The sequence below is a fragment of the Lolium rigidum genome, chromosome 2 (assembly GCF_022539505.1).
Source record: "Lolium rigidum isolate FL_2022 chromosome 2, APGP_CSIRO_Lrig_0.1, whole genome shotgun sequence".
In the NCBI taxonomy this organism is placed as follows: Eukaryota; Viridiplantae; Streptophyta; class Magnoliopsida; order Poales; family Poaceae; genus Lolium; species Lolium rigidum.
In genome coordinates this window covers 250,130,118-250,140,949 of record NC_061509.1, presented here as the reverse complement: position 1 = coordinate 250,140,949, position 10,832 = coordinate 250,130,118, and the positions used below count along the sequence as shown (strand labels likewise).

The window sequence follows — 10,832 nt, the reverse complement described above, 5'->3', positions numbered from 1 at the left end:
GATCTACGGTTCTCATCATTGGCGTTGCTTGCTGCTCTACTGCGTTGTCCCTTTAGGGCCTTAGCACGATGACTTCGCCTCTGTCTACTACAACAATCTCTACTTTGACAAGCTTTGACCGGCTGCGATGATGGAGGGGCGAGGACAGCAGCGCACATTCGGCTCGCTCAAATGTTTGTAGTGTCCGCTAGGTTGTCCAAAGAGAAATTTGTAAATTTTATTACTTTTGGTATTGTTTGTACTAATGTTGATGATGATTAATAGATCGGTGATCCTTTTCGCAAAAAATCGATGGATGCGGGACCAATTCCTTACGCATGTATGTTTAGACTCGATGGATGGAAGAAGGTAGCTCTACTCGTATCGACCTTGCTGCTACACCGATCGAACAAGTTGGTGCGATGCGTTGCTTTCGCAGTCGACCGGATCAGCTTAGCGGCAGCCATGCGTGCGTGCTCTCAGGGCATCTCCAACGGGGCGCCACATTTCGGACGCGCAAAATGTCCACACATGTCAGTTTGTGTCGGGCAGCGGACACGAAATTGGTCGTTTTTTATCGTGCATCCGTTTGCGCCTAGGGGTGCCTCCAGTGGGGTGACGCATTTGCGCGTCCGCATGAATTGGGATGTTTTAAACAACAAAATAAACAAGTTCAAAGTAGTCTCGGTTATTACATCCAAAGTCTTAAAAGTTTACATGAAAATAAGATGATATTGATCTCTACGCATTGTCTTCATGGCCAGCCAGCGCTCACTAATGCTCAATCAGATCCGTCTGTAAGCGTTTGGACCTTATCTCGTCAGTGACTTCAACATTCATATGCAGATATTGCTGCCAGGATGATGCCCCAGGGATTGACGCAACCAACTCACCTTGGAAATCCCATTGGTGCTCATTGCGGCCATCAGGACGCTCATTCTCAACGATCATGTTGTGCATGATGGACAATTGCCCACCGAGTTTGGAGCACACCAAATCCCCGTTCCACATCTTTCGTGCAAGGCTCTTGCATCTTTGGCAAATTTTCTCGTCTTTTCCGAGTTTGGATTACGGAAAGTGTTCACCAGTGTGGCCCAGTTAGGGTAGATGCCATCAGCAAGATTATATGGCTTGTTATATTCATTTCCATTGATCTCGTAGCTCACCTGAAGAGCTTTGCCTTGCATAAGCCTGTTGAAAACCGGTGATCGGTGCAACACATTGATGTCACTGTTGAAACCGGCCATGCCAAAGAATGAATGCGAAATCCATAAATCTTGAGATATCACGGCTTCAAGAATAACAGTGCATCCCTCCGCATGGTTGTTGTACTGACCCTACCATTCAAATACAGTTCTTCCACTCCCAGTGCATGCAATCTATGCTGCCAATCATTCCTTTGAACCCTCTAGACTCGTTGATAGACAACAGCCGCCTTGTATCCTCAACTGTTGTCTCCCTTCAGTATGTTCTTCGAACATGTAAATCACAGCTCGGCAAAATCTGTACATGGACTCAAGGCAGGTGCTTTCACCCATTTGAAGATACTCGTCGAATATATCAACAACCATTCCATATGATAGCATGCGAATAGCCGCGGAACATTTTTGGTACGAGGTGAAACCTAGCGCACCTGTTGCATCGGGCATGCATTGGAAGTGGGGGTCACGCTCTCGACGCTCCCTAGAATGACCATGAACAGGTCCCTTGACATCCTATACCGGTGCCGGAATATTTTTTTCGGGAACACCAGATTGGTGAGGTGGACGTAGTCTTGTGGAGCCGAAGGTGCCCTTCCACTCTATTGCGCGATGGGTTTTTTGAGCGGCCCTTCACAAAGCCCCGTGCATCGGCATCTGGCTGAGGATGGAGACCGCAGTAGCGGCCATGGCCTGCGTCGTGTGATCGGACTCTTCGTCGGAAGAGGAGTCATCAATGACCTCCACGCGGAACTTGTCCAACATCTTACACATGTCCATCTGCGTGGGTAGCAACTGCGGATCAATGGTCGCCCATAAAACCGCCCAAAATATGAGTAAGAAACCTACCGACGCAATTGACCGAACATGTCATGGGCGACGAGGCCGGGCGGTGCAACTGGCAAATGCTTGGCCCCCAAACACGCGACAGGTGCGGCCCAAAACCAACCCCGACTCAGATCTTGTTCTCCGGCGCAGCGAGGCTTGAGCAGACGGTGTGTACTGCGGCGGTGCGACGGGGCGGCGTGGGCGAGGTTGGGGTGGTGGCGTCGCACTAGGGCAGCAAAGAAGAGTAAATGAAGTAAATCCACGCGGTCAATTTCGTTATCCCTAACATGCGGGACCGGGTAAGAAAAGAAGGACGCTCGGCCCGAGCAGCATCCGCGGAGACGCAAATATTATGCATATTTAGGCTATGTTTACGTCACCGCAAACAGCACAATCACTATATCACACCGATGAAACAGGGTCTAGACTCTTATTTTTCGATCGTGCGAACGCAAACGATCGAACAGCATCGGCCCGCTCGAGATGCACTCAGTCTACGGACACGCTGCCGAGAGGAAGAACTGGTATCAGTGCAGTTACGTGGCCTACCTACCAGTACGCTGCCCGTACCCTAGCCACGCATGAATCGCGAGGAAGCGCACGCGCGCGGGCGTGTGCCTGACCCGGCGGCCCCCTCGATCGTCCCCGTGACAGGTCACGGCGGCTATTTATGCGACCGAATCACCGATCGCACCGTCAAGCGTACGGCCGGGCGGCGGCGCGATCCAGCATTCATGGACTTCATGCAGACGAGGACTGGCCGGTGCCCGGTGGCGGGGTTCCGACTCCGGCCGTAAATGGCTCACGAGCCGTTGGAGCATACACACACAATTTCTTCTGAGTCGGGATCGATCAGGGAAAATTACGCCTATAGCATGTTGAACTAGTTTTATATTCTGGCGTGACAAAACATATAGGAGTGTAGAGTTGCTTGGTAGAGAAAATAGGCTCATAATGATTTTACAAACGATTAGCACGGGCACCGGATCACTACCTTTGTGCCGAACATAGACAATACTATTGAAATATTGGACCCATATTTAGTAGTCCATATTAGATTTCAGTTTTTACTATAAATTTCAAAGTCCATGTAATAGCAACCCATGTGAGTTTGAGTCTAAGTTGATGTCAGCTCACTAGGAGTGACAAGACGTGAGAAGTTTAGCTCCACATGAAAAGTTTGGAGGAAGTTAAACCAGCTTATAAGGTGGGTTGTTCCACCATTAGTAAGTGAGTGAGAAGAGTAGTGGTTCACGCGTGCTCCTCCTCCTCCTCGCTCGTCTCTACACGACACGACACGCGCCACGCTCGTGGTGAGTGGTTTGAGCCTCGTGGCGAGATTTTCCTTTCTTTTTGCAGTTCAGGAAAACGAACAGAGTCCTAGATGGACGCGTCGCAGTTAGTCAGTTCGGGTCGCTCCCGGACCGTGGGCTATCTGTAACCGACTCGAAACGTGTGTGCGACGTGGGCATGGCCCACGTTGCTTAGGGTTTCCTGAGCCTATATAATCTCTTGCATGGATACCGCAGAAACATATCTAGTACACGAGTTAAGGTTTTACCACCTCTCTCTGCTTGCGCCGCCATCGTAGCCTACTCCATCCCACCCGCCGGCGTGCACCGACGAACGGGTGGCAAGTCTCCGGAACCGCTCGCCTTTGCGATCCTGTACGAGAGAGGGCGAATTAGGTTTTTAGAAAGCGCTCTGCGCGACTCCTCAAGCTCTTCATCACGGACCGTCTTCCGTCCAAGTCGCGCGGTGCTGCCTACCGTCGTCAACAACGTTACTGTTGCGACGTCATCTGCTACACCTCCATCGCCATCTCCACCAGATCGGTACGTGCGACATATCTCGATTTGTTTAGCGATAGATGTTCTGTTGTTTGCCCCGCCACTATTCATGTTGATTAATGCATCTAGTATGTTCGAGTTTCACATGTTAGTAGTTGCTCTCGTCATGCTTATATTCTGAAATTAATCATGAAAATTATGCCTAATTATCCAACAAATACTACTCCATCCGATTCTAAATAGTTATCGCAAGTTCAATGAACTTAGGGCGATTTTAGCCTACATTTTTACTTAAATATGTGACAAGTATTTAGGGCTGGATGGAGTACTAAATATGTGCACAGGCCAACTTCAAAAAAGAAGAAAAAGAAAGGAAAAGAAGGGCGTGCATAGCCGGTGGTGTTGCTAAAATCATACAACCTCTATCCATAAAATGATGTTGCAAATTTATCTAATATATATCCGAATTTATAATAAATCTTCGACATATTTTTATTAACAGAGGGAGTACTACAACCTAGCTGACTACTCGGTTTGCAATGATCAAGACTAGGAACTAGTACCTAGCTAGGAAGAGACCAAGACAACCAAGGGTGAAGCGGGTGTAGAAAAGCTACTTCAAAGTTCAAAGTGGCTGATTAGTTGTGAATGGATGGCAAAAGAGCCACATCATGATTTCGTACATGATAAGGGGTGATGAGCAGCAAAATATTCCTTCCTTTTTCACCTTATGATAGGAAAAGTTTGCATGTGTCCGAAGAGTGAAAAAAGCTTCATCTTTTAATCATGAGCAATGCAAGCCGTCACTATAACATGACCATACGCCTTTGCACCGTTAGCATCTTCCCATGTATAGTATCCGTTCTTTATTTGCAAGAGTTTTTCAAAAGCAAAGCTTCCTTTTGGAGGCAACATTTTGAACCAAAAAAAGCCCAAAAAGACACGCCAAACTAGTAGCCCACAAAAATTAGGGCGGTATAGAGCCCGGCCCAGTATAGGCCCGCCAAATTTGGGCCAACCTTGACCCTGGCTTGCTGGCTCCTCGTGTTCGTCCTGTCCCCCAGTCTCGCCGCCGAAATCCTCTCCGGCGTGGCCGAAGCAGCCTCTGCTCCTCCTCCTGCCGAAGCACGGCTACTCTACCCCGCAGCTGTCCTCCGCCGTACTCCCTACCATCCACCGGATTCGTGCGGGAATAAGACGCATCCAGATGCCCATGCAGTCAATCGCCGCTCCGACAAGGGCAGGGAGCCGTCTCTGCGTGCGCTGCGGTGAGCGGAAGGCCGCGCTCAAGCGGCCCAAGACTCTAGAGCAGGTGAGCCTCGCCGGCTTAGCTCTTTCAGTACTCTTTTTTTTTATGCTTCGAGTGTAGTTCCAGCCCACGGTTTAGTTGTAGCATATAGGAGCTTCATATCAGTTCATCGGATTGCTATAGTTCTGGGAAGTAGATACAGCAAAAGGATGTACCATTTGTGTATTCATGAGGCTTTTGGGAAAACACTTGATACAGTAAATTGTGATGTTTCACCAAAATCTGTGCGATTTCTGTATATGCTTATGCTTCTTCTGTATCGCCTTCTTGTATTTAGCAGTCAAGTGTTTTCTTCTTTTCATCTGGTAGTTATTGAGGAGTCTTTGACATTTGCGTTGTAGATATGCAGGGAATGTTTCTATATCGTCTTTGAGGACGAGATCCATCGAACAATTGTTGACAGCAATTTGTTTAAAGCCGGCGAGCGTGTGGCAATTGGAGCTTCTGGTGGAAAAGGTATTTGCACACTTGCACGAAACAATCAACTAACAAATGCTTTTTATGCAATACATGTGCTTCCTACTCACTACTCATTCAATGTTAAACACCTTAGTAGTTAGTACCCACTTCTGTATATCACTTGCATGTCTTGTACGCTAGGTGCTATTGTCTCCTTGAGAGACGTGCCTTTTGCAAAGTGTGTGTTATCAAATTGTTCGTTTAACATTCTCGCCGCTGCAACAGTGATTATGCTTTTAATTTAAGACAACCAATTTACAAATATAGTTGCTGATGTGGCTGTTTGAAAAATATGATTATCCAACTGGCAATATTAAGCATTTATCGTATCTGTATAGCGCAAATGTTTCATATGCTTAGTGTGGAATGCTTATTTCTTGCTTGTCAAGCTCAGTCTTGTAGCAGGTGAAAACACCTTTTTTTTTAATCTTATGCAGATTCGACTGTGCTTGCATATGTGTTATCAGAGTTAAACAAACGTCACAACTATGGCCTCGATTTGTTCCTTTTATCTATTGATGAGGGAATCACAGGCTACAGAGATGACTCTCTAGAAACTGTTAAAAGGAATGAGATCCAGGTTCCCCTCCTCCTTACCTGATACACATTGTTCTGCTGCAAATTCTTAATATTTTTCTCTTGTACTATTTTGACATACAATTTTTTTCATATGCATGTCTTACTGATTCCACCATACAATTTTCACTTATTGCAGTATGGCCTACCACTGAAAATAGTATCTTATAAGGACCTCTATGACTGGACAATGGATGATATTGTGAAAGCAATTGGCCTGAAAAACAATTGTACTTTCTGTGGCGTTTTTCGACGTCAGGTAGCTCTTACATACCCTTCTCAGTAAGACAACTGCGTGCTCATTAATCAAGTGAACATTCCATTCTTATTAGGCACTAGACCGAGGTGCTGCTCTGTTGAAGGTTGATAAGATTGTAACCGGGCATAATGCAGATGACATTGCAGAGACTGTTTTGCTAAATATTTTACGTGGCGATATTGCGAGGTAAATGTTGGTTATACTAAATAAGGTATGATATTTTATCTTTGTTTTCTTTAATAATTTGTGTTGGTAATATGCTTTTATTTTATAGGTTAAGTAGGTGCACCTTCATAACTACTGGTGAAGATGGACCAATCCCTAGATGCAAGCCTTTCAAATACACCTACGAGAAGGAGATTGTTATATATCCTTTACATGTCACATTCCAATCAATTTTAAGTTCTTATTAACTTATTATGCTTTATCTATCAAACGTGTGCTGATGATATTTAATCCTTGACTGTATAACACGTATGCTTATTTCAAAAAGCTGGACTACTTCTCCACTGAATGTAATTCCTGGTTCACTTCTTATCAATTTCTCACTCTCTGTAATTGAGCAGTACCTCATCGTTCGAACATACTGGGGGGGGGGGGGGGGGGTTGATATAGAAAAAAAATAAGTTTCCAGTAACCAGTGCCTAACATTTAATATTCAATGGCATACACATTATTATGGTTTTGCTAATCTTTTTTCCTCCAAACTTGGAGTGATGTATAGTATGGATCGACAGAATCTTTATTGACCACTGTTCTCATCTTCTATCGAAATCTAATATGTTAATTGGTTCTATACCACAATTCAGGTATCTATTCACCAAATGCATATCGTGGATTTGCTCGTGAATTCATTAAAGATTTGGAAAGAATGAGGTAAAGTCTTATGCTGTCCAAAAGTATGATTTTATAGAATTTAAATTCCTCATCTGTTAGTGCATGCTAGGTTGCTACCTCTGTTAATTTTTCTTGTTCATCACATGATGGATCTTGGGTTTCAGTAGCTTGGCTCAGTACATTATCAATGATGCAGGCCTAGAGCTATCCTGGACATCATAACCTCTGGCGAAAATTTCCGGATATCCACGACAACAAGAATGCCAGAGCAAGGAACATGTGAACGTTGTGGTTACATTTCTAGTCAGGTATTGTGATCGCGTCTACTGTGAAATTTTCCCCCCTTCTAGATCCTCTGTTAGCTCAAGATAACCAAAGAATGATTCATTTGGAAGGACATTTTGAGATAGGTTTGTTAATTGCTTATACAGTGACAACTATTTTTCTTGAAATTATTCGAATAATACACCACTAAAGCACAGTGAGCTGATGTAGGACATTTAAGTATCTGGACTGCATGAATTAGCCCTGATTTGTCGCTTTTTGTAACCTTTTCAACGCTTTTACTCACTGAACATTGGATAAAATCCTGGCTCTGTAGAAACTATGCAAAGCTTGCGTCTTGCTGGAAGGATTGAATCGAGGCCTGCCGAAACTAGGCATAGGGAGGACTGCTAAAAGCGGCGCTGGAGTTGATGCTAACGGCGAGCGCCAAGGCAAACGTCCAGAGAGGAATAGGTCGAGCCTACATGGAAAGCACGGCAACTTGGACTTCTGAATATGTGTTGTAATGGTCACCGAGGAAAACTTCTATCGCTGGCGTTCTTTGTTTGTTCGTTATGATATGATGTACTTCTATAATCTACTCTGTTTCAGTTCATACCTGTCGCTGCTTGTTAAGACGGGAATTGATCGAAACGAAATACATGTATCTAGCACTGCCGGGGAACTGTTAGTCAATCAGATGGTCACAATTTGTTTCAAAAAAAAAAAGTTGACACGATTTGCTCAAGATGTCTGTATCACTCACAAAATCTCAAATCCAGAGATAGCATGATAGAGAAGGCACACTTCTGTGACCATGCCATCCAAGTGCTGCAGGCACACCAATGCTGCTGGAAAGGATTGACTGAAGAATGCTGCTGGAAAATGACTGACTGAACAAACCATTCCTGTGGGATCCGCCATCTCAGCTGATGTCTGTTGGTCCTCTTCGCCACCTACCTGTGGAAGTAGAGGAGCAGATGATGATCTTCCCGGATCGCCTGAAATCAAGAAGATGGCTGGACCTGGGACCCTAACCCCTACCTCGACAATGGAATGTTGTGGGGAAGCAACCTTGGACTTGGAGACCCCAACCCTCCTACTATGATATATCTAGTGTTTGAGGCGCCCTGGGCTTTGTAAGAAGAAAGTTGCTTTTTATGTTTTTGTCACAACAAACTTGTTGTGTTCTCGCTTGTCGACTATAAAACCTGATCACAGGGTTTCATTGAGGAAATGGAACCGTGGGCAGGAGTCATGTTATCCAAAACAATCTCAATCCAGATTTGGTCTATCTACACTTTTGAGAAATGAGAGACAGACGAATCAACCTGTGAACGCTCCAAGTCCACTACTATTCAGAACAGATTTTGAATGGGGTGCTATTATTTTAAGGGAATCTTTTTTTTTGTCGAATTGTGGATTGTATTTATACTTATAAGTTTATGTTATATTAACCCTGTCAATTTTTTGTAAATTACTTGTAAACTTATAAATTATTAAATCATGTACCGGTAGAGCATCTTTAGTCTCCATGTTACAGCAGCAAACCAAAGCAAGGCAGCTCAGGCCATACACCGGTAAGAACACAAGCACACAATGATAACCTTTTATCTAGGTACACGAGCTCCTACAGCCGATGATAAAACCAGACGCCAGTAAGAACATGCTACAAGTGTCGGGATGCCGTGAACATGATGTACCTTTTGATTTGGGGAGTTCCAGTAACGCACTTTCCTTGCTGTCACCGTTTCTGCCTATTATGTTCCTGCTGCTTCCTGTCCTTCTCCCTATACTCACCGTTGGTGGCTCTTCACTGAATGATCAACATAAGTGACTGAAATCGGATCATAAGTGACCAACTTTTCTTGCAACCTCCTTTCATGATGGCATGCATACTAAAAGTTCACTGTTAAGTGCTGAAAAGCACAATATCGATTATTTGCTAAAAAGAATTCCATTGCTGAAGCTAAAAACAAGCTTAGAGACTGTTAAGACTTACTGAACAGAAAAAGCAACCCCTTTCAAACTCTAAGGAAACTATTCCAACACTGGAGTCCCATTTCCATTACATGTTTTAAATAAAAAGTAAAGATAGCACTAACAGGTCGAAACCAGGTCTAGGCAGTAATGCAACATTGAACTGCACTACAAGACTCGAAATTCACTGCTCCTCCGCGAAGTCGGGTGCCCTTTGCCACTAACACAGATACCACAGAAATCATAATGCATCCTTGTTCTTCAGCTGACATTTCTATTTGGAATGGAAATAAGAAAAAAAATAAAGAATCAGGAAAAGGTGTTATCCAGCATCTGAACATAGTCAAAGACAAAATAGAAGTTACGCCAGTAATCAAATATTATGTGGTCATCAAAAGCCAAAATGATATACAAGTTCGAGCTTATAGATTAGACGACATAATGTTCGGAACTGCATAAATAATTTACGCTTACAGTTTATCCATCAACATGTTGCTTAATAGAATTCTTCAGAGAACATATGGAACCAATAACCATAAACACATTTCACGGTTATACCGAACGATCAATGGTACATGGGATGAAAAAGTAACAAAAGTAATGGATGTAGGATGATCAGTGCAGCCTATTATATAAAACATTTTATCAAAACCACAAGTTTCAATCAGGAATAAGCATACATGAAGCAAATGGGCAGCAAAGCTTTAATAGAGTTCAGTAATATCATCATACTAGTTCAGAGATCACCGAAATTAAGAAAGCTAAAGGCAAACCTTGCAAGATGATCACGCTTGAGCGCAGGGAAGATGGGAGGCCATGTCATCATAAAAGGATGGATCTGCTCTAGAGTTTGATCCTCTTGCGTCACCTCATACACTTTACGCAGCACCCTGCGCCTAGTATCGTAGCAGAGTGCACATTTTCCCAACTTGAGGAAAACAAACTCTGCAAAATCCCCCGTCTTGGTTGTTTGGAAAAGAGTAGCAGGCTCGCCATCAGCCGTCCAACCTGTCATCCCCAAAGTAGCAAACAACCCGGGCAAGCTAACGACATCAAGAAGCTGCCACCAGTCCCCAATGTGGAGCCAGATACAAAGCTCGAGGTCCTTATCAAGATGGATAAGAAAAAATCCTGAATCATAGGTAGCCGAAAGCATCATATCTTTGCAATCATACCGCTCCATTCCTTCCGGGAGCGGAATCGTGGAGAAGGTTGAGGTTTCCAGATCCAGCGCGGCGATGCTGGTAGAGTGCTCCAAATAGATCTTGGTGCCGACCAGCAGAGGTTTGGAGCCCGGCTTGGGATAAGGGAGCACCACCTCGGCCAATGAACGGAAGCGCCACTGGCCGTCT

The 10,832-nt window shown here is 44.4% G+C and overlaps 1 protein-coding gene and 1 long non-coding RNA gene across 2 annotated transcripts; one reads left to right on the top strand and one right to left on the bottom strand.

Moving 5' to 3' along the window:
- Positions 1-4,819: 4,819 nt before the first annotated feature.
- Positions 4,820-8,199, top strand: LOC124688514 (cytoplasmic tRNA 2-thiolation protein 1-like). The gene is made up of 10 exons (XM_047222183.1): positions 4,820-5,108; positions 5,447-5,561; positions 6,002-6,144; positions 6,280-6,399; positions 6,473-6,585; positions 6,674-6,766; positions 6,874-6,914; positions 7,209-7,275; positions 7,433-7,544; positions 7,838-8,199. The coding sequence occupies exons 1-10, from the start codon at positions 5,004-5,006 to the stop codon at positions 8,012-8,014; spliced, it is 1,086 nt and encodes a 361-aa protein (XP_047078139.1). The 5' UTR covers positions 4,820-5,003; the 3' UTR covers positions 8,015-8,199.
- Positions 8,200-9,405: 1,206 nt separating this feature from the next.
- Positions 9,406-10,470, bottom strand: LOC124688513. The gene is made up of 2 exons (XR_006998546.1): positions 10,254-10,470; positions 9,406-9,754 (listed from the first exon to the last, which is right to left on the bottom strand). It is a non-coding gene; the product is annotated as an uncharacterized LOC124688513 (long non-coding RNA).
- Between the last annotated feature and the right edge of the window lie 362 nt (positions 10,471-10,832).